The following is a 22,631-nucleotide window of genomic DNA, read 5'->3' as shown; positions in this document are numbered from 1 at the left end:
GCTTTATTTTACCCCATATGCATAAATAAGGTGCATTCACAACCTGAAAACATAAAGCAAAAGTGAAGATTAAACTAAACATAGGCGTGTGGGGAGGATGCTTCAATCAGCTCATGCCGTGAAACAAGAATTTCACAAACCAGTATTGTACAAAGGAAATGTTGCATACATCTCAGCTTAACCCTGATTTTTCCAAATGTTTTATGTTAAAAATGATATCAATCATACATTTGGATATAGAATCTCAGAATGTGGTGGTGAGCATTATTAAGAACAGGTTTATAAACAGAGGCAGAGAGCATCAATAAGAAAAATTCTGGCTAAGATCTGCTACTAGTCAAGTCCTAGAAACAATAGCTCACTAGACCTTTAGCTCCTCCAAGGCAAGAGATTTTGCTCATTCATCTTCTTATCACCAGGGCACAGAAAGATGACACATGGAAAGTCCTTGAGAAAGGTTAAATAAATACATAGATGTTTCAACTGAAATTATGTCCAATAAGATCTGTTCAATAAGAAGATTTATGTATGGTTGCTGAAGACTGCTTATTCTACGAGATTTAATGACACAATTGTACTTACCAGGAAAATTGGCAGAATATGTAGTGAAATACTCTACTAACCCATGGCCCAAAGCATTAAAGGAAAAACAAAACAAAACAAAACAATCAGTCCTAGTATTGTAGGTTGGGTAGATGTGATTTTGATTTGGTATTTAAATGTAAGTCTCAGTCTTGGTTCTGTTTCTGGACAAATTTCCAAATTGTTCTGTGACATTTCTATTACTCTATAACACAAAATGAGTTGCTACAACTGGAGATTGTGATGGTGGAAAATTACTAAAACATAGGAAAAACCGTATGTTCAATAATGTGCCTGTGGGCTAAATAATCAGTTCCTTTGGGTCATACTTATACTATTTACCAGTGCTGCATCATTTATTCAGTCCACAGATATTTACTGAAAACCTTATATCTGCAAGGTACTGCGGTAGGGTGTTTTCTGTCATGGCTTTAAGAAACAAAAGGGTTTTAGGTTAGAAAGAAGTCTTCACCAGTCTAGTCTTTTTCTCCTGGAAGCAGATTTGATCACCTTCTTTATATCCCACAGTACTTTGTTTGCCCTACTCTTTCATTGTGGATGCTGTTGCATTAGAGTTAATTGTTTATGTCTATCTCCCTTGTTAAACTGTAAGCTCCTTTAAGGGAGATGATATTACACACTCATGTGTGCTCAGCACCTGCCCAAGTGTGGCATAGTCAACTGTGGAGGGCCTGCAATATGAACTTTGGATTTAAATTCAGGCAGGATGTAGCCTACACCTCCCCCCCTGCCCCAATGAGGTATTTTATCCTTTAGGTGGGACTCATGAGTCCAGATGCTGAATGTAAGCAGAGGCAAGACTCATGTGCAGAACAGGACCAGGTAAATCTCTTAGAGTTTTTTCCATGTAATGTATCATGTTCACACTCCATTGTAGCTGCTCTGCAGTTATCAAGATTTCATATTTGAGTGTGAACAGGGGTCCTTCAAGTAGGGCTGCCAGCTTTAAGAAAGAAAGACACAAGATGTCCAGTTAACTTAGAAGTTTAGATAAACAAATAATTTTGTAGTATATGTCCCAAGTATTGCATTTGTATACTTACATTTTATCTAGCAACCCTACCTTCAGGATGATGAGTAAACTGGATGTAAAGAGGGTCAGGTAAGATGTTTCTCAATAATTTTTTGTTGAGCAGAACATTTATCTTCTCCAGCCCCCAGACAATAAATGCCAGTAGCATTACCTATCATTGTGATAATGAAAAGTTGGCCACATTTATCCTGTTTCCCACTATGAGGTAGTGCCTTCTTGGCTTGAGAACCATAGGGAAGATAATGAGAGTAGGAATATACCCCATGAAACCAAGGTCAGGAAATGTACACGCCAGGACCCCACAGACATTATAGTCACACAGAGTCTCAAAAATGGACATGATGTCCATTTCCTGGCTAGTACCTCATTCAGACCTCCCAACCAAGCTCTTGAGAATAGGTCTGACTTGCTCAAGCCTGCATATTTGACAATGAATTTTATCCCCATGAGAAAAGATCAAACAATCCTCCCAGATTTCTTAACAGCTTGACATATAAAGGGAAAATAAAGTCACCAAATCCTAAAGATCAATTATAAATATGATGATAATTATACCTTCAACTTGTATAGCACTTTACATTTATTCAAAGCACTTTTCTGTCCATTATCTCATGTGATTATTCATGTGGTATTTATTAGCAGATGAGTGAATGGGATGTCTGCTCAATCTTTCGTTACGGCCAATTTGCAGCACTTGATATCATCAATTTGAAACCACAAATGGGAAGAGATTCAGCCTCCTTTTTCCCTTCAGAAGTCTGTTAGTTCATTCATCAGCTGTAGGCTTTCTCTCAAGTCTTTTTTATAACTAATCCCAGATTTTGCATTAATATTTCAAGAATATTTTCTTTTTGAGTTACTTAGTTGATTATGTTAATTTAAGGTAAGAGTTTGTATTAAAATGAAATTAAAAGTAAATGAGAAAATTGGTGATGAACTTCCTTCCTCTCAAGACTATCCCTCTCAATGTCTGGCAAAAAGCAAGAATTCAGTGCATTCTGAATGCATGAATCAATGAATGACTGAAGGAAAAAATGAACTTCAAATGAATGTCTGCTTTAGTCCTAACTTAATTTACTCCAGATCTTGCCAGCCTAATGAAGAATTCTGTTGAGGAGGGTCACTCACTAAAATCACAATTTCAAAGACTAGAGCTTTCCAGAAATCATTAGTACAGCTCATGCAAAGGAAAGCATTTTCCAGAGTCATCTGAGACAAAGACATCTATGTCCTTATGTAACAAAAATGCCACAATCATCCAGTAACTAACCATCAAGGACTACTCTGAGGAGGTGCATTCTTTTCTCTGGGATTAATTTTGAATGCAACCACAGTTCATTTCCTTTCATCTGGTCCTTAGTAAATAAGACATAGAGCCCAATGGTGCCTAGCACAGTGCCTGGCACTTGAGAAGTATTCAGTAGCTCCTAGCTCTCTGAGCAAAACAGGGGATGGAAACGTCACCCTCTGTTAGACAGGTGTCACAGCTGTAGTAGTTTGGGACTTTTTTAAGTCATCATCTTCCATAATATCAGGTTTTCTTCCAGTTGGTCATTAAATTCTTACGGTTTCCCTATAGAAGGAAGACAAGTCTGATCTGGCTTTGCCCAAAGCCAGAGATTTTCCTTCTATGTGCTAAATGATGGAACAAGTAATGGAAACTATCCTCTATTTTAATTCCAAGTGACTGGCATTTCATAGGTTTAACTCATTCTCTTACTCATTCATTCATCCATTCATTTATTCAAGCAATAAATATTTATTGTGTGTTTTTCCTAAGCACTTAGTGTACAGCACTAAGCTAAGGTACATGTTACTTAATCTTATTTAATCTTCACAAGTATCTTATGACGTTGGCATTATTATCACCTAGACATTATGTATAAAGAAAGTGAGGTTAAGAAAATCTAGGCAGGGGCTTCCCTGGTGGCGCAGTGGTTGAGAGTCCACCTGCCAATGCAGGGGACACGGGTTCGTGCCCCGGTCCGGGAGGATCCCACGTGCCACGGAGCGGCTGGGCCCGTGAGCCATGGCCACTGAGCCTGCGCGTCCGGAGCCCGTGCTCCGCAACGGGAGAGGCCACAACCGCGAGAGGCCCGCGTACCGCAAAAAAAAAAAAAAAAAAATTCTAGGCAGGATGCCCAGCATCAAGTCAAAGGCCTAACTTCGCACAGCTCTGGTGAAGCAGAGGCTCAAAGGGATCCAGAGTCCGTGATTTTGATCTCTACCTCCATAAATGAATAAAAGAAAAGGAATGAAAACTTTTCAGAGGAACAAAGTTACTTTATAGAGGAAGAGCCCCTGGACTAATTGGCACATGTCTCTTGAGGAAGCTAAGGGTTTTTAAACACTGGCCGCACAAACCCGTACATTTCCAGGTCTCAGGTGGACTCTTTAGAGGTGTTATCCATAGAAAAGACATAGGCACCGATTCTGGCCTTGTAAATCCTTCTGCCTGTGTGCTGTAGTGCACGCTCTTCACATGTAGCTTTTAAAAATACCCACATTCACGCCATAATAGTTATTAAGCGTGGTGTCAAAATGCTGATTCAAGGAATGATTTTCCCAGAAATATATTTCTAATCATGTAATATGATATTAGAGAGAAAGAGAAAGTGGGGAGAAAATGCTTTCAGAATTCCTATATAGCAAGCACAATAAAAACACAGCTGGACAAGGTGAACCAATAAAAAAACAGGGAAAAAAAAATAGTAACCAGAGATAGTCAAGTTACTTGGGCCTTGTAGAATTTCTCTTCCTTGGGGGACACATCCAAATACACCACACATAAAAACACATATTACGGGCCTCCCTGGTGGCGCAGTGGTTGAGAGTCCGCCTGCCGATGCAGGGGATACGGGTTCGTGCCCCGGTCTGGGAGGATCCCATATGCCGCGGAGCGGCTGGGCCCGTGAGCCATGGCCACTGGGCCTGCGCGTCCGGAGCCTGTGCTCCGCAACGGGAGAGGCCACAGCAGTGAGAGGCCCGCATACCGCAAAAAGAAAAAAAAAAAAAAAAAAAAAAAAAACACATATTACAAGACAAAATTGAAGAAGTTTGTCAATATTGCAATGCTATCAGAGCTTTCAGAAAAAAAGGGAAATAGGAGAGAAAATGTAAAAGAGAAGCATCTTGCGAAGAAACGGCTCCACAGAGGGGCCGATGTGCAGTCCTTCAAATATCTAATGGGACTTGATGACTAAGGAAAACAGAAGAGAACAGCTTGGAGAGCAATGACATATCCCAAAACAACTTTCTGCTTTTGGACAGTGAAATGAACCCCCAGCAGTCACAGAGGAAACAAGAATAGTCTTTGGCTCATGTGACTAGAAAGGTGTGTAGTTCTGCCAGAAATCCTTATTCCAGAAAGAATGTGAAACTCAAGATGAAATAACAGTTGTCAGACGGAAAATTACTGGGACCCATCACCCTCAAATTACAAACAATATTTAAAGGATTAGTGATGATTGTATCTGAGTTGTCCTGGATCTCAATCTAGAGGCTGAGGTATGCTCATTGGAATTCAATTGAATAACAACAGCTATTTATGGAGCATTTTCCAGGCACTGGAAACTCTGCTAAGAAATTTACGTGTCATCTCATCAAACCCTCACTTTGCAGATGAGGCCACTGATGCTTAGAATGCAACTTAGGCCAAATCACTCAGGCAGTAAAAGACAAAGCTGGGTTTGAACACAGGTTTCAGACCAGGAATCCCTGCCTGAACCACACACCTTTCCCTTAAAAAAAGCCAATAGGAAGTGCCCCCAAATAAGATGGCATTTTAGTATTTATGTCAACTCCCCCCACCCCAATTTCCAAAGCAAGACCAACCTGGACATAGTTTAGTGTTTGGAGTCTTTAGCCCCCAAAGCACAGAACCCACACATTCTCAACTGCCCTTCCCTTCCTTTCGCACATCACTTACCAGTGATGACAGTGGGTTTCTGCAGTTGAAAGCCTGGGAGAGGGTGATTTCTTCAATGTTGCAGTTCAGCAGGAATTGCCCATCAGAAGGGTCTGTAGGCTCACCACTGCCCAGCAAGTTCTACGTACTTGATAAGCGCTTGCCAATGGCAAGCTTCTCCAATGCACAGAAGCTGTAGTGATGCCGAGGTCGTGCATTGTTATCAATAATAATAGTCAATGCTGACTACCACATTCTTCAAATGCTCCGCGGTTCTTTGATTATATTATCTCATTTAATTTTCACTGCAAGCCAGTGATGGTAGTCTTATGGCTATTTTACAGATAAGGAAATGGAGGCTCTGTTTACCAGTACAAGCACAGGTTAAGACCCAAGAATGTTCACACTGAACTCTTGTGAGCTTTCTACTATATTGATTAGCCTCCCAGCCTCTCCAACACCATGGGACACAGGAGAACTTTCTCTTTTTCTTTTGGCTGCATTGGGTTTTCATTGCTGTGCAAGGCCTTTCTCTAGTGGAGGAGAGTGGGGGCTACTCTTCATTGTGGTATGCGGGCTTCTCACTGTGGTGGCTTCTCTTGTTGAGGAGCACGGGCTCTAGGTGCGCGGCTTTAGTAGTTGCAGCACGTGGGCTCAGTAGTTGCGGCATGTGGACCCTAAAGTGCATGGGCTTCAGTAGTTGTGGCACATGGGCTCAGTAGTTGTGGTTCAAGGGCTCTAGAGCGCAGGCTCAGCAGTTGTGGCGCACAGGCTTAGTTGCTCCACGGCATGTGGGAATCTTCCTGGACCAGGGATCGAACCCGTGTCACCTGCATTGGCAGGCAGATTCTTAACCACTGCGCAACCAGGGAAGTCCCAGAAGGACTCTCTCCATATATCTTTCCCCACAAAGAAATATTTCCTGAATGAATTGGGAACCATGTATTTCCAACAGATGAAGAACATGGCCAGTGTGGCCCTGGACATGGCCTAGGTTTCCTGAGGCGGTTACCAGTACCTTTACCCAAAATGTTCTGTGCTGGTCATCAGGAGCAGGGAGACTGTGGGGCACAATTCCACTACATACCCAGAAAAGGAGCAGAGGAAAATCAATCCTCGCTTGAAGCTAATGGTGAGCAAGCAACCTAAGAACGGTTGCTTCTGTATAAGATGCGGAAGGAAAATCATACACCACGCTGGACTCAGAATTGCAAAATAAGTGTGCAGAGAGCTGAGACCCCATTCCTCTGCTTGCCTTGCCCTCTCTATCAAATAAGACAGGAATTATTTGTGACTTATGTTCCTTGGAATGTGTGAATTGACGAATCCATTTCTTTCCTCTTAGCTGTGGGAGGTGTAGGGCTAGGATGGCGGGGGTTGCCCCATCTCCGACTCCGGAGTCGGTCAACCTGAGGTCTAATAACTCACCAGCTGGGGCTCTGCGGACCAAGGAAGGGTCCATTTCCAGAAAGACACTTTTCAGCTCTACCGGTCTTTAACCACAGATCAGCTGATCAAGAGGGAATCTCTTACCCCTGGCCCTCTTCACCACTTGAGATTCCACCTAACCCAAGCAGAAACCACTTCCCTGGACTGTTGGCTTCTCCAGCTGCTGGGGGAACACTTCATGAAGCCCCACAAGGCAGGGGCAGGCACATGGCCTTAGGGACACACATCCCAATTGCTACATGTTCCAGTAACCTTGTCTGTCTGGCCCCTCTCCACATAAACCTCACCCCGGTCTTCTAGGAAGACATCAGTAGTCTCCATAGGCAATCTCAGTCATATCCCACCTGGGGAGGGGGCCCACTCCCATCAGGAGAGTAGGGACTGGGGTGGGTGGAGCAATAAGACTGATACAGAAGAACTTTGTGAAAGGAAGAGTAATATATCTCCCCAACATAATTATTTCCTGAATTATTATATGTTGAGTCCCCCCTACCCCTGCAACTTAAAATAGATCCAACCATATCCTAGAGCTTATTTGAAAACACCAGCAGAGCACTTTGGACTGTGTTCTTCCCATTTAAGTAAGTCCAAGGATGTCGGTATGGGGATTGTTTTGCCAGCATATAAACTTTTCCCCAAATGTCCATTCATTCCTTCAATCATTCATTCAATGAATATTTATTGGGTACCTATTTTGTGCAAGTTTCTGTATTCATCTGAGAATTCAGCAATAAATAAAACAAAGCCCCTGTGCACAGGGAGATAACACTCTAATAGGGGGTGACAGACAACAAATAAACAAGTAAACACATATTACAGGATTTACGGTAGCTTAGAGATAAGATCTCTTAGAGCCAGAGGAACCCTCTGAAAAAGTAGACATGGGGAGGGAGAAGGAAAAGATTTTTCTAGTAAGGGTTAAGTAAACCTCATCTAGAATATTTCTTGGTACCTAGAATGAAAGCAATATGGGGAAATGTTTTACATACACAAATGTAATAGCCAAGTCCTATTTTCCTCCTCAGAAATACAAAGCTCTCAGCTCCCTGCAAGGTCTCCAGGAAGTGCTGCAGCCCCAGCCCAGGGCCAGCGTGTGTTTTCCCTGCCCACCCGGCACAGTGTGCCTGGACCGTGAATGGGTTAAGGTGGCCGCGAGGTGCTTGGAGCGCTGCATAAACAGCACGTGCGTCAGGCGTTCTAAGCATCCTTCATCTTCCCTATCTCCCGGTCCTAGGCTGTCAATCAGCTGTCACTTGCCCGCACATCAGCAGCGTGTGCACATCACCAGGCTGTCAGCAAAGCAGCTGATGAGACTGGGCTCCAGACTGTCGATCATCTTTGTTTCTCTTCGCCGCTCGGGAAATATTTTGGTTCAGAGAAACAAAGAAACCTGGGCAACAATGGCTCGTAGTCAGGCATTTACTCCTGTACATGAATAAAAGATCTTAACAAGCACTGATCATGCCTCACCCCCAAATGATGTTGGGGTCAGGGGTGGACAGAAGGAAGATTGAGAATCTGTTTTATTAGTAATTCTAGTTCCCTGAGCAGACCCTGACGGATTCACACACACACACACACACACACAGCACAGGAACATAAAACAATGATAACTTGAAGTTATCTGAGCTTATGCCTCAGAAAAAAATAAGAAGACTCCGAGGATGGATGACTGCTTGGTTCGAAATTATTCACCATTGATCCAGAGGGCTTTTGGGGAGAGAGTAATTGTTGGATTGCCAAGTTCATTTATCTCCTAGGGAATTCTGAAACGGCAGCTTCTGTACCCGACTCTCCCACTCTGTAGGGTGTGAGGCTGCTTGGGAGCACCCACACACAGAAAGCGAGTGAACTCATCAGGACCCCTGATAAAGTGGGCTTGCCAGTGCTTGCAACAGGTGTCATTATGTTGAATGTAAAGACATTCTGGAAAAGCCCCTTGTTTGGCACACTAGCTGCCCCTCTCACCCAAAATATTTATTAAAAACATCCCAGCCTCTGAAAGCCCACAATATACAAATCTAAAGAGATGCTTCCGGCAATGAGTTTCAATTGAGCAAGTTGTCCTGCTTTCCACTGTTTGCCACTTTTACAAAATCACCATCTATTTATTAGCATAATTAATCAACTCATCATACAATAGATCCAAATACTAAGTTATCTAAAGTCCTGTAAAATTAAGGAAAAAAAAAAGCACCGGTTGTACTCTAGTGGCTTTGAAATACATTTAGCAACAATCAGATCTTTTCATTGTGCATATCAAGAGTGCTATTACCTATCATTTACTCAATGCTCTGGACCGACTCATTTGTACATACTGTGGTTGGTCCCATCATCAGCTCCGTGTTTGACACATTTGGGATGTTTTACCCTCTGACAGACAGATCCCTTCACATGTGCAACCCTGATTTCTGAAAACGCATCTCTCTCTGATCTAACTGGACATTAATTGTCTTTGTGCTGACGTGTTTATGCCTCTTGGTCTTACAGCACAACTAGCAAATCTGATCTCTGACAAGTTGGCTGAACCTAATCAGGACAGATCAGCTGTTACCCAAGGTGCCACAGGCTGTAATTTGAGGATCTTTACAGAGTTATCACTCCCCAGAAAGACAAGGAACTATGAATTCTGTCAACACGGATCCCAAAGTGTGTGTTCAAAGCAGCTGTGGCCACCCCCGCCCCCAAGAAAACATAGCACTTGTCAAATAAATACCTGAGATAATTGATAAGAGGGGATTAGAAGGATATAGCTGATAACAGTGATTGTGAGGATATTTTTTTAAAGGGAACTTCAGAAGCAGAACGTTGGGTGTGAAGTGTTGTCAAGCATAAAGAAGGGTCGTAGGGAAGAGATGGATGGCAAGCCTCCACAATTCAGCTACCACTTATCATTGGGGGGGCTTGGTTCACATTTGCCTCGCTCTCTAAACTGGCAAATGCCCAAACATCCTAAACCTCGAAGGAAATCTCTTGCTGCCGAGCCGGGCTGCCACCCGGTGACAGTGCCTTGATCAGAGGCAGGAGGCCGGGATTATTGTCAGCCTGTCAGCACTGTATTATTATCTGAAGACCCCTGTGGTTTTCTTACGGGCGCAAAAAGAGGGAATATTAGAGAAAATAAACTTCTTTCTTACTGTATCGCTTTGGTCCATCTTCCAAACAAAAGGAAAGGGTTAATGTGGCGTCATCTTCAAAAAACTCGGTGGCAAACGCATCCCACCAGAGGTTGTCGCTATCCTGCAAAAAGACAGATCATTTATTTAACAGGCAAGAGTGGAAACATATCTCAAAGGGGAAAAGAAAAGAGAAAAAGGCAGAAAAATCCAGTCATCGGTGGCTTGGGACTTAGCATATGTGTGTGGGTGTTCTGGAAGGGGTGTGGGCAGGCGTGTGGTCACTCTTCAGATTCATTGCCTCAAATGGGGACTGAATTCCAATTCAATAAATGAGTTAATGCAAAGCAAATGAAAATTAATTCTCGAGGACATATTTGGGGAGATTTAATAAACGTATTCTGGAGCACAATGTGACATTTTTTAAGAAAAAGGTTTGCTTTTAATGTAAAATGCATTCAGCTTTTTCTCTCTTTCTCTTTGCTCATTTAGGAGTCCAATTTTACAAACAGAAAGCACAATATTACAACCAGGTTAAGGAGAGTACATTTTTTAACAATAATTTATTCAAAAAAAAAAAAGTTGTGTGTGGCTTGTAGCCTTCCTCTATGCAAATATCCCTATAAAAGATACAGGTATTGCTACATGGATTCATGTAGAAAGATGAGTTTGTGCACAAGCAACCATCACATGCATATGGATTGTTCTTGAGGATTGGTTTAAGATTATAGGCAATCACTTGCTCATTATTAAATCAGTTATTAAAAACAGAATAGTTAAGCAGAATGCAAACCATCCACATGAACTCTGTTTGTTTGTCTTGGGTTGAATGTTTCCCTTGCTCATCCAGAAAATAATTTGAAATTGGCCCAGTTGAAGGCCATTAAAATCATTGCTAAGCTTCAAGGGCAGGGGAAGGGCCTCCTCTAACAGGGAATTAGGAGGGTTATGCAAAGTGTTACATTTAAAAGGGGGAATCATACCTGGGCCTCATTCTCTGTATAGTGCTCGATTTACCCTCAAATTCTTAAGCGCAATCTTTTCCCAGAGAATTGTTGGTTAGTGCCAGATTTCAGGGCAAGATGTTTCCCAGCTGCCTGTCAGATGGGGGAGGGACACAGAGGGGCCCGCTGCTCCTCTCTTAAAGGCCCCCACCCTGGGGCCCCGGCCAAGGTCTCACCAGCCTCTCTTCCTCCCATTAAGTTGTTCTGCTTATGATAACATTAAGTTGTTGTCACTGGCAGGCTTTGGGAACAAGCCTTCAGTCCCAACGGGAATAAATAAGGGGCCACTGAAGAATGATGCTGTTCCTCTTTTCAGAAAAGAAGAAGCTTAGACAAATGAATGTCCTTGTCTCTTTTTCTCTGGCCTCCTCCCAATCGCCACACCAAAAGCCAACACTTTTCTTAGTAGAATACAGTAAATATAAAACCATCCAGGGGTATATCATGACTCCACATACAAAATACCCCCCTCCCCTCTCCCTTCAGAAACAAATGTTTATTGAGCACTTATTACGTGCAGGCCCTCAGAATACACAGCAGGATAAGAGATTGGTCTCTACCCTCAAAGGGCTCAAACCCACTGGCAGGGCGCAGCCGACTGAGCATCAAACAGACAGCCTCGCTCCACACCTGAGACCACAACACAGGGCCTCAATGCTCTGGAAACTGTCAGAGTTTCTAGAAAAATCAGTGGGCTTGGAAGTGAAGAAGCAGCTGGGGCAAGAAACCCTATTTGGGAGCCTGGATACACAGGGTTTTTTTTCATTTCAAATTGCTATACGGATGGAAAAAGAACAATGGTTAACATTTATTGAGCGCTTACCACACGCCAAACACTGTTCTAAATACTTTATATACGTTTTCTCACTCGCTCGTCATTACCACCCCGATTCTTGGTTTTGTTTTGTTTTTTTCCCTTGTCAGTACAATATCAGTTTCTTGTGAGTAGGGGCTGTGTTTTGCCTGCTTCTCCATCTCCCAGGCCCCAGACGGTGATGAGGCCATGGTATTACTCAATGAAAGCTGTTCAGTGACTGGCTGGAACTGCTCACGTTATCATCCCAGTTTTACAACTGCAGAATCGGATCAGGTGGTGAAGGTAACTTGCCCAAGTCCACTCGGCCAATAAACAGCAGAGCTGGTGTTCACATGTAGCTTTTTAAAATACTCACGTTCATGCCATAATAGTTATTACGTGTGGTGTCAAAATGCCAGTTCAAGGAATGATTGTTCCAGAACTATATTTTAATCATGTAATACGATATTAGAGAGAAAGTGAAAGTGGGGCGAACGCTTTCAGAATTCCTATATAGGGACTGGGACTATCGGACATCTGAGATCTGCCCCGGTCTCTGCCGACTCATTTCTCTGGAGTCCTTGGGAAGGCAAGAGCTAGGGTTCAGAAAGAAGGAAGGGAGATGGAAAAGGGCATATTTTGTCTCAGGCTGGTTTCTCTTCCAGCTCCTCGCTGTCCCACTGCCAGGACTCACACCCAGAAAGAGGCCGGCACCATGCGGTAGGGCAGGTGGTATTACAACACTGGTGGAATTCGTCCTGTGGGCAATCCTCAGAGGAGACTCATCCCGACGCTACCTCTTCCCAGCTATGTGAACTTGGACAGCTTATTTTACCTCCCTGACCCTGTTTCCTTACTTGGAAATTAAGGATAACAATAATGATAATAATAACAACAACAGTAATAACTATCTTCACAGTAGATGCAACAACAGTTACATTAATAACTATCTTGCAAGGTAGATGTGAAAATTCAATAAGTTAATGGCTGTAACGTGCCCAGCAGAGTGCCTGGAACACAGTAAAGATCAATACAATGCCCCTTTCCTACCTTTATCTACCATCTTTAACACCATTCCTAAGGGATGAAGCATTCCATGCTCTAAAGAACTCTACATCAAAAATGTTTATAGGGCTTCCCTGGTGGCGCAGTGGTTGAGGGTCCGCCTGCTGATGCAGGGCACATGGTTTCGTGCCCCGGTCCGGGAAGATCCCACATGCCGCGGAGCGACTAGGCCCGAGAGCCATGGCCTCTGAGCCTGCGTGTCCGGAGCCTGTGCTCCGTAACGGGAGAGGCCACAACAGTGAGAGGCCCGTGTACCGCAAAAAAAAAAAAAAAAAAAAAAAGTTTATATATCAAGCCTGTCTCCAAATCACTTCAACTATTTGTAACCCATTTACTTGGCAACAATACCTGTCTACAACACAGTGAAAACTCTGAATGGAAATTGCTCAACTCCTTTTGGCGTGCTAATTGTTCAAAGGTCCAGTGGCTAGATCAGTTCCTGTATCTCCATTTTCCTGTCATCTAATTCCTGGTTTTTAGCACGTCTGCTAGAAAATGGACTAGTGGAAGGTAAAAGCCCAGGGAGAATCCAGGCTGATCTGAAGTCACTAGGAGAAAAGAAAGGATTCAGGCTGTAAGGAGGTGGGAGAATTGTCTATGAGTAGCCATACAGGTTCCACGGGGCCCAGACAAGTGTGTGTTGGCAGAAATCAAGGGGGGAGGGGGAGTAATGACCCAAGAAGGGGGGATGACATTTGATTCAAACTAACTATAATGGAGCATGAGATGAGTCAATGTCTCAGGAAATGTCAGGACAGTTTTGGTAGGAGAAGGTCATATCAGGTGACTATACACAAACAAAGAATCAATTGGCTTTGGTCACAAATCTTGGAAGAACATTCCAGAACTAAAAATGTGATATTTGATTTCACAGGGCCAGACACAAAATAGGTACATAATAGAATATATACACATTTTGGCTGATAGAATGAATGAGTGGATGAAAGACTGGAATTCCTTTTTGTTCCATCAAAAACCCAACTCAAGAAAATCACTTACACAGTTTTTGTGAGCTCTAGATGGTTGACCCTACTTTGTCTATTGGCCAATATTTTTAAACTGACACAAAAAATATTTGGATATTATTTTTAAGCTATAGTTGTCAACTGCCCCCCAACACATATATATAAGGCTTTTTATTAGTCCTTAGTTATGAGAGGAAAAATGCTGATGGAGAAAGGGAATTAAAAAGTAGTATTTTTAAGAAAATATTACTAAATGTCAAGTACAGGCCAGTCTTGACTTGGCTTTTTTCTGAAGGAAGGAGATCGTGGAAAGAATACATGTTTGGGCTTCCCCGGTGGCGCAGTGGTTGAGAGTCTGCCTGCCGATGCAGAGGACACGGGTTCGTGCCCCGGTCTGGGAAGATCCCACATGCCGTGGAGCGGCTGGACCCGTGAGCCATGGCTGCTGAGCCTGCGCGTCCCGAGTCTGTGATCCGCAACGGGAGAGGCCACAAGAGTGAGAGGCCCGCGTACGGCAAAAAAAAAAAAAAAAAAAAGAATACATGTTTGGGGGGCCCTGGGTTAACAGTAGTACCCATAACTCAATATTTTCTAATTTTTTTCCATGAATTGAACCATCTTATATTCACAACTGTCCTAATTGCCCCCAGGGGCAGAGCAGGCATCCTTAGCAGAATTTATACCCTTAACCTCTATGTTACATTGGCTTCAACATATGAATTCTGCCTCTTATTCTCTGATGACCTAAGTCAAGCCTCCTAAATTGTTTGCATCTATTTGCTCATTTGCAAAGTGGGAACAATCAGTTCAGTGCACTGTGAGGGCTAAGGAGAAACTGCCCAGCACATAATAGTTGCTCAATAAATGGCAGCTATTATTATTTTTTCTTATGGTCTCCTTTGACCTTCAGATATTTATAAACAGAGAATCTGAATTTCAAAAAAGTTAAACTCCTTAGTAAAGATCAGACAGCTAGAAAGTGGCAAAGCTAAAGTTCACATCCGAGTCTGCCTAATTCCAGTCTATTTTTTTAAAATACAAAATTGAGAGGAAGGTACAGAGAATTCCCACACCCTCCCTGCCCACACACATGCACAGCCTCCCCCATTACCAACAGCCCTCACCACAGCAGCAGATTTGTTACACTTGATGAACTGACCAGGCCAGGTTTTTTCCAAATAATTCTGCTTAAAAAGTGATTTTCCACCTTAGGTTGAAGACAAAAAGATTCACAAGAGTAGAAGAAGAGGCCAGCATTAATTAGCATGAGGAAATTTTGCTTGAACAGATCTCCTCCTCCAGTTCTTTCAGATTTTGCCCACTTTCCCCCACCTTCATGTTGTTTTTCTGAAAATAAACCTCCTCTTTGAACAGCCCTTCCTTCCATTTTGCTGGCTGGTATAGTTCCTGCGATCAGTGAGGCAATTTTATGGAAGTCATTTGCCTAATGACTAGGCCAGGAGTCTAGGCAGCCACCGCAATGCAGCTACAAAGACCTGTGCTAAACCAAATACGAAATCTCTGGCAGAAGATCTTACAGTGTGACTGGTGGAATCTCAGTTCTCAGCCACAGAGCTGAGCTAACAACCTCATGAGTTGTGGACAATGTTAAAAAATCAGTGCCACCATTATTCAACTTCTAGATGTTGGTCATCTAGATGGTCTGAGCCTTGCAGACTAAGGCAACATGTGCAAGAGACCAAGGAAATATAACAGAAAATGACTAGTCACGATTCTGCAGTTCTATCTATCCACAGGCTAACACTTCTGTCTCCTGATTGCATACTTGGCGCCTCCATCATTGGAGAAATGGAAGAGCCAAGGAGTTCCCTCGGGAGCAGGTCACATGGCCAAGTCCAATAAGCTGACCAGTAGGAGGCTGTGTGAGGAAAGTTTCCAAGGCTGTTTCGCAGCAAGGATTCCAAAGAGGAGCTCACTAAGTCTGGTTTCCCCTAAGGTGTGAAGGAAAGGTAGGATTTTGCTGCCCACTCTCCACGCAGGCAATCCCCTCAAGTCAAACCAATGCGGAGAATAACTAGGAAGGGCCTTGAGACTGACCAGCAGGTCAAGATCAACCTCTCAAGACTTGGAGGTAAAGGTTATGACAAATGCCTTTAAAAACAAACCAATAGGGCTTCCCTGGTGGCGCAGTGGTTGAGAGTCTGCCTGCTGATGCAGGGGACGCGGGTTTGTGCCCTGGTCCAGGAAGATCCCACATGCCGTGGAGCGGCTGGGCCCGTGAGCCATGGCGGCTGAGCCTGCGCATCCGGAGCCTGTGCTCCACAGCGGGAGAGGCCACAACAGTGAGAGGCCCGCGTACCGAAAAAAAAAAAAAAAATTGCTTGAGGTTTTTGGTAGGTGGGGTGGCCATGCACACCAGTTACTGCCACATAGCATAGATACAACATTTGGTGGATATATCGGAAAAGACGTTCTATCCAGGGAAAAGCCACTCTTACCACTCTGGGGACCAGCATGGTCAGGAGTTGGCCTGTGTGGAGCCAAAGGACCCAGCAACTTACATTGTCAAACCAAGGGTCCCTCTTTAACCATTTCCTGCCTCCTTTTCTTTGCATATGTTGTTCTTTTGGCCTGGCATGTCCAGCAAATACCAAGTCCCAGTCCTTTGATTCCTTTTTTCCCTGTCTCCTGTGCTAGGAAAGCTTGATACCTCTACCTCTGTTAGAATGTGGATCATATTATAATTGAATCACTGCCTTGAAATATAAATTTATCGAAACTTGTGGCTGCCATAGAGGACCATGAGATGCTTAAGGATAAGGACCGGGCATTAGGCATCTCTCCATCCTCAACAGATCTCCCACCTATAAATTACCCAGGAGGGAGTAGAACAGATGGTGAGGCCGTAACCACACAGTGAGTAAGATTCTTCCTCGAAGATTGCAGGAATCTTAAGTCTAAACTCAGTGGTTAGGGGACCAGGACAATGTACAAGCAGAGGCTTCTCTCTGTCATATCACTGTTGCCTCACTTTTCATCAGTGGACGTACCAACCATGCATGTGACAAGTTCATACTGATGCAGAAATTACTTCCCACCTACACTGCCATTCCACTGGACCACCTTTGGGCATTTTTCTTGTTCTTTTCAGTGAAACATTGGTTAAATGAATACACTTCATTGATTGTAACTTGAATAAGTGATGTTTAAAAATAAGTAAATAAATAAATAAGTGATGTTTTACTTTATTAATTTTTTAAAATAGAGAATAGAGGATAATATGGTGAAGGCCTATGGCCCATTATCCAGAATTAACAATTATTAAAATAATATCTTTCTTTCCTTTTTAAAAGGAATTAAAAATTATAAATATAAATAAACGTCCTGGGTCTCCATAGCTTGCTGTATTTTTCTCTCCCTTCCCCCAGGCTCCCATAAACAATCATTTTGTGAAAATCATATGGCCCTTCCTAGCCCATCTTTTATATCTATATACATACATGACTCCATTCATATATAGCTCTGTTTTATGTTTTTAATATTTTATTTAAATGATATCATACATTATGTTTCCTTCTTTAAACTTTTTTTTTTTCATTCAACATTGTGTTTTGGAAACGTCTCCATTTTATATATTAGGGACTCTTCTTTCCTTATATAAGCTACATGGTAGTACACTAGAAGAAAAGAATATATTTTATTTAAGCATTTTGCTACTAATGATCTCTAGACAGTTTCTAATTTTTTGCCATTACAACAATGTTGCGATAAGTATCTTTGCAGTGTCCCTTTGTGTTAATGTGTAAGAATTTCTCTGGGGCATATATCTAAAGCGGCCATGCCTAGGCATAGGGTGTGCACTTGTGTATATTTTGGCTCTTCCATTAGGAGGTCCCTATGCTTCCAGATTGAAAACTTCTGGTCTGAAGATGAACGGGTAGAGATGAAACTAAGAGCATTTCCAAGTGATATATTTCCAAGTGAGACCTAATAACGAGATCCACAGAATTACAAAACAGAGTCCAGCTCTGCCAGGAGAAGGATGAGCATCTGAAAGTCCAAAGAATATGCAATGATGGAAATACCACTCCTAATAAAAGTTTTCCTATCATTCTTTTAAAGGCAGAGTGTATCCCAGGGACTTCATTAACCAAAAGCAGGATGAGTTCTTGACACAACACAAGAAAGGGAGCATAGTTGCTTCATGGTCCTCCGAAATGGCTCATGAGACAGAATGATTGAGTACCAAACACCCCAATGTGTGGGCGCAGAGGTAGGGAGTGAGGGGCATCTAACTCCATACACTCTGCCACGAGGCTTCTCATGGAGGTCATGCCTGCCTTTGCCTTTCAATCCTGGCTGTTGTTTAGTATCTGAACAGTGCATATTTAGTGCTTAGTGAATATTAATAAGTAAAAAGTGGATTCTTTTCCCAAAGCTGGAAAGTAACAATAGCAGAGAGCAGCCTCCAGGTAAATAAAGACGAAATTAACTCAGCCTGAACCCAGGCCCCGGGTGGAGGGGTGCGGCCTACAATTCTCATATATTTTAATTAGGTAAAAACACCATTAAATCTTCTCCACTCTAAGTAATCCCCTCTATACATTTCTGTGATGAAAATCCTTGGTCCCTTTGTCCCATCTCACAGGTGAGCCCAAGTAGCCCCAGCAGCCAAATCATATATCAGGACGAGAGATGCACTCAGGTCAAATAGCAGAAGAGTCTTAATTATATTTAAAAATCCACAAAAGCATTTTGCTTCCAACCCGGATTCTCTTCCATTCCTATCTCTGTCTCTCTCCACCAAAAACAGGATCCTGGTGCCAGGGTTGCCCCCCAGCATCTTTAACTTAAGCACTGACAGGTTATGTGGGATTTTTGCCAGAGTAATTATTTTTCAATTCAACAATAATGAGAAATTACCATGGCAACCACTTGTCACGTGGCACACATACACCCCCTCCAAAGAATGAACCATACATAAAGCATCTATTTCTTGAAAAGTGTGTTTTTTCAATGAAAATAAACTTAAACAGGTCAAAGTGGAGAGAATGTACGAAGGGGTCTGGAAACGGGAAGATGAGGAGGGCACTGACTTTCTTCAGTATCTTGCGGTTCTAGAAAATAATGATATCTCCTCTCCCTACTGTCTTATATGCACGCACACATAGCACACTATTCATTTGCATCTTACCATTGTGGTCACTCCCATCTTACACACGTCAGTTGACCTCTCTTAGAAAACACTGCAGAAAAAAACATGTGTCTCCAGGACCAAGACTGATGCGCACTTGGTCAGACTTGCTTTCCCTAAATTTCTTTGCCTGTCACTTGCATATGTTGAGACAGAAGACAATAATCTCCTGCCAAATCTCCTGGTTTTCCCTTTCTAGAGGCTCTCACACACTGAAGGGAATGCAGGTTTTTATTTTCTCTAACTACAAAGGTCTTTTTGCTTCCTTCATTTCTCCAAACCTAGGAGTCTTGTATCAAACCATGTTTATTCCAAATTAGCCACATGTAATAATAGTAGTCAACAGTTACATAGCATTTCTGTGTGCCGGCCACCATTCTGAATCCACTGACTAATATAAACTCCTTGAAACCTCACAATGACCCTAGGGGCTAAGTCCTATTATTCATGCCATTTTATAGATGAGAAAACTGAGGCACAGAGGAGTTAAATATCTGCTTAAGACTATGAAGCTAACAAGTAGCAGAGATATTTCAAACACAGGGACTCTGGCTCTTGAGTTTGGGCTCATATAAGCACTTTACTACGATGTTCTTTGTCTAGAGCAATATTCTTCAAAATTTCTACTGTCTTCTTAGTTGTTTCAATCTCCAATTAATGCACTGAATGTTTGGGGCTCTGTTTCTTGAACAGACAACTCAAAGCAAGGCTTTCCATCACATCGATGGAATTCTACATCGAGACACAGAAATAAAAGTAATAGGGTAAGATCATTTTCTCTCACTAGCTGGTAATTTTGAACAAGCATGTAATGAACACAGGGAGAGAATTTTAAATCCTCCCTTTTTATTTAACGTTATGGAATTTTTTTAAATCTCATGTCCCAGAGGTTGGTTTTTTATATAAATTTATTTATTTATTCATTTATTCTTTGGCCGTATTGGGTCTTTGCTGTTTTGTGCAGGCTTGCTCTAGTTGCGGCAAGCAGGGGCTACTCTTGACTTACTGCGGTGGCTTCTCTTTGTTGCAGAGCACAGGTTCTAGGCACACAGGCTGCAGTAGTTGCAGCATGCGGGCTTCAGTAGCTGTGACACGTGGGCTCAGTAGTTGTGGCTCACGGACTCTAAGAGTGCAGGCTCAGTAGTTGTGGAACATGGGCTTAGTTGCTCTGTGTCATGTGGGATCTTCCCAGACCAGGGCTTGAACTTGTGTCCCCTGCATTGGCAGGCGGATTCTTAACCACTACACCACCAGGGAAGTCCCCCAGAGGTTGTAGTTTTGTTTTTTTTTTTCTCTCTCATTCTCAACTATGACTTCGTTTATTCTCAACTAAATTGCATTTGATTTAACAGTAAACGTTAGTTATCATTTTAACAGAGAAATTCTAAAATGACATGTTACTAAGAGAGTAAATTGTGTGTCTTTTTTTTTTTTTTTTTGCTGTACGCGGGCCTCTCACTGCTGTGGCCTCTCCCGTTGCGGAGCACAGGCTCCGGACACACAGGCTCCGCGGCCATGGCTCGCGGGCCCAGCCGCTCCGCGGCATGTGGGATCTTCCGGGATAGGGGCACGAACCCGTGTCCCCTGCATCGGCAGGCGGACTCTCAACCACTGCGCCACCAGGGAAGCCCAAATTGTGTGTCTTGATAGAACAGGGTTTCACTCACAATTCGAGGCTTCCCTTTTAGAAAGTGTCTACTACATTTCAGTCCCTTGTGCTGCTGCCTTGGGAGAGACATTTCTTAAAACAGGCAGAGAGACAGGAATTGGCATCCAGCAGATATGCCTCTGTAGCTAAATCTACATCAAACACCCCAAACACCTAGAAAAATTATGTATTTCAATCTCTGCCCTTGACCTACTAAAGTATTAATTAATGGTGAGGATTCCAAAGAGAAATGCTATTTACAATAATCTAAAAATAATGACTAAAATGTATACAAGTTGAGGTGCCAAAAATAAGCTTTGGACTTATTGCAACTATTATGAAATAATAACTTTTTTTAAAAGTTTGAATTGCTATCAGCTTTATGAGGGCAAGATCTCTACCCGTGCCTGTGTATTTGCTAACACCTGGCAGGCATGCAACAAATAAGTACTCAATTACTTGATTATTTAAATTATTTCATTTAACAAATAAATATTTGTTAAATTAAAACCAGCATATTCTCAAAACCTTGAAGAAACACAATCGTGTTTTCATGATGGTTGGACACTTCTATTCTCTTTTTTGTTCATGTGTCTGTTAAGCAGGGGTGTTAAATATTTAATCAGTGACTCAACGAAAGTGCTTAGGAGTTTCACAATGAATTACTTTCTAGTCATCACAGAATCCCTATCAAGTTGGTACCTTTATTATCCCAATTTAAATGGGGAAACTGAGGCCCCAGGAGGTCAAGATATATACCCAAGGTCACAGACCAAGTAAGGGGCAACATTGGGATTTGGTTCCTGAATATTGCGATTCCTGAATGTTTGTTTCTAGCTGCAAAGTTTCACTGCCTGTTCTCATCTATACTATTCTGGTGTGAAGGAGGCGGAGTATTTTCTTCATAATTAAATTTCCTCTGTCAGACTCCAACCTGGAAACACGCACTCTGACATATCAAAAAATAATATACTAGGGACCCTGCGCAAACCCACTTTGAAAATGACCTAGCGAAGCATTATTCTAGCAGCATGGGTCTCGCTGGTGACAGTTCTGGGCGGCGAGCACCATACCTCATATTACATCATACCCTCTAGGTGTGAGAGGTCCTGAGAGGCAGGATAATGTGATGAGGCAGCAAGTCGTATATCTTGGGAAAAGTGCACCATAAAATCAGACACAAATTTTTTGTTCCAACATACACACAGCAGACAATGAGAGAACACTTCTGGAAAAGCTTGCAAGATGCAAAAGCTTAATTTTGTGACCTGCCCAATTGCATCGGAATCAAATGACAGGAATAATTCTTAGAGTTACCACTCAAAATTGGAAGGCCGTGCCAGGACTGATGCAAGAAAAGAAAACTTGTGTTTTTCCCTCTTCCTTGGGAAAAGGGAAAAGGTTTTTGTTCACAAAGATAAATAGAAGAAATCCAGCATAATCTCAAAACTCAGAAGGAAAATAATAGGTTTCTTTTGATGATGGTCGAAGGCCTTCATGCTCTTTTCAGTTTACACATCTGTTTATTGGGATCTTAGATTCGCTCTAAGTCTGTATCACAGCTCCCAGCTTCTCCCTGGGCTCCAGATCCCTGGCTCCAGCTGCGTCACCAACTTCCCCCCTTGTTAACCAAAGAGGCATCTCAGACTGAACATGGCCAAAGCCAGACCCACCCCTATTTTTACCACACCTCAAACCTATTCTCCTCACTCTTTTCTATGTCAATAATGTAATTCCAAGTTGTCATTCTCTTAGCCCAAACTTTTAGGACATATTCTTGACTTTGCTCTTTTCCTAAGTCCACACCCCCAATCCAACAGCAATCTATTTCCAACCTAGAATGGAGCCCACCCACATTTCTCTCCCTCCACCTGCACTCCTTGTCTGGGC

The 22,631-nt window shown here is 42.6% G+C and overlaps 1 protein-coding gene across 7 annotated transcripts in view; it reads right to left on the bottom strand.

The window, feature by feature from the left end:
- LDB2 (LIM domain binding 2) overlaps window positions 1–22,631 on the bottom strand; it is a 391,983-nt gene that overhangs the window by 242,003 nt on the left and 127,349 nt on the right. For all 7 annotated transcript variants that reach the window (XM_081236872.1, XM_081236873.1, XM_081236871.1 and 4 more), the window contains exon 2: window positions 10,130–10,232. In XM_081236872.1, the coding sequence (XP_081092998.1) occupies window positions 10,130–10,232 (103 nt within the window). The remainder of the gene's footprint in view (window positions 1–10,129; window positions 10,233–22,631) is intronic.

This window comes from Mesoplodon bidens (assembly GCF_964165515.1).
Source record: "Mesoplodon bidens genome assembly, chromosome: 1".
Classification (NCBI taxonomy): domain Eukaryota; kingdom Metazoa; phylum Chordata; class Mammalia; order Artiodactyla; family Ziphiidae; genus Mesoplodon; species Mesoplodon bidens.
This window is presented reverse-complemented; position numbering and strand designations above follow the sequence as displayed.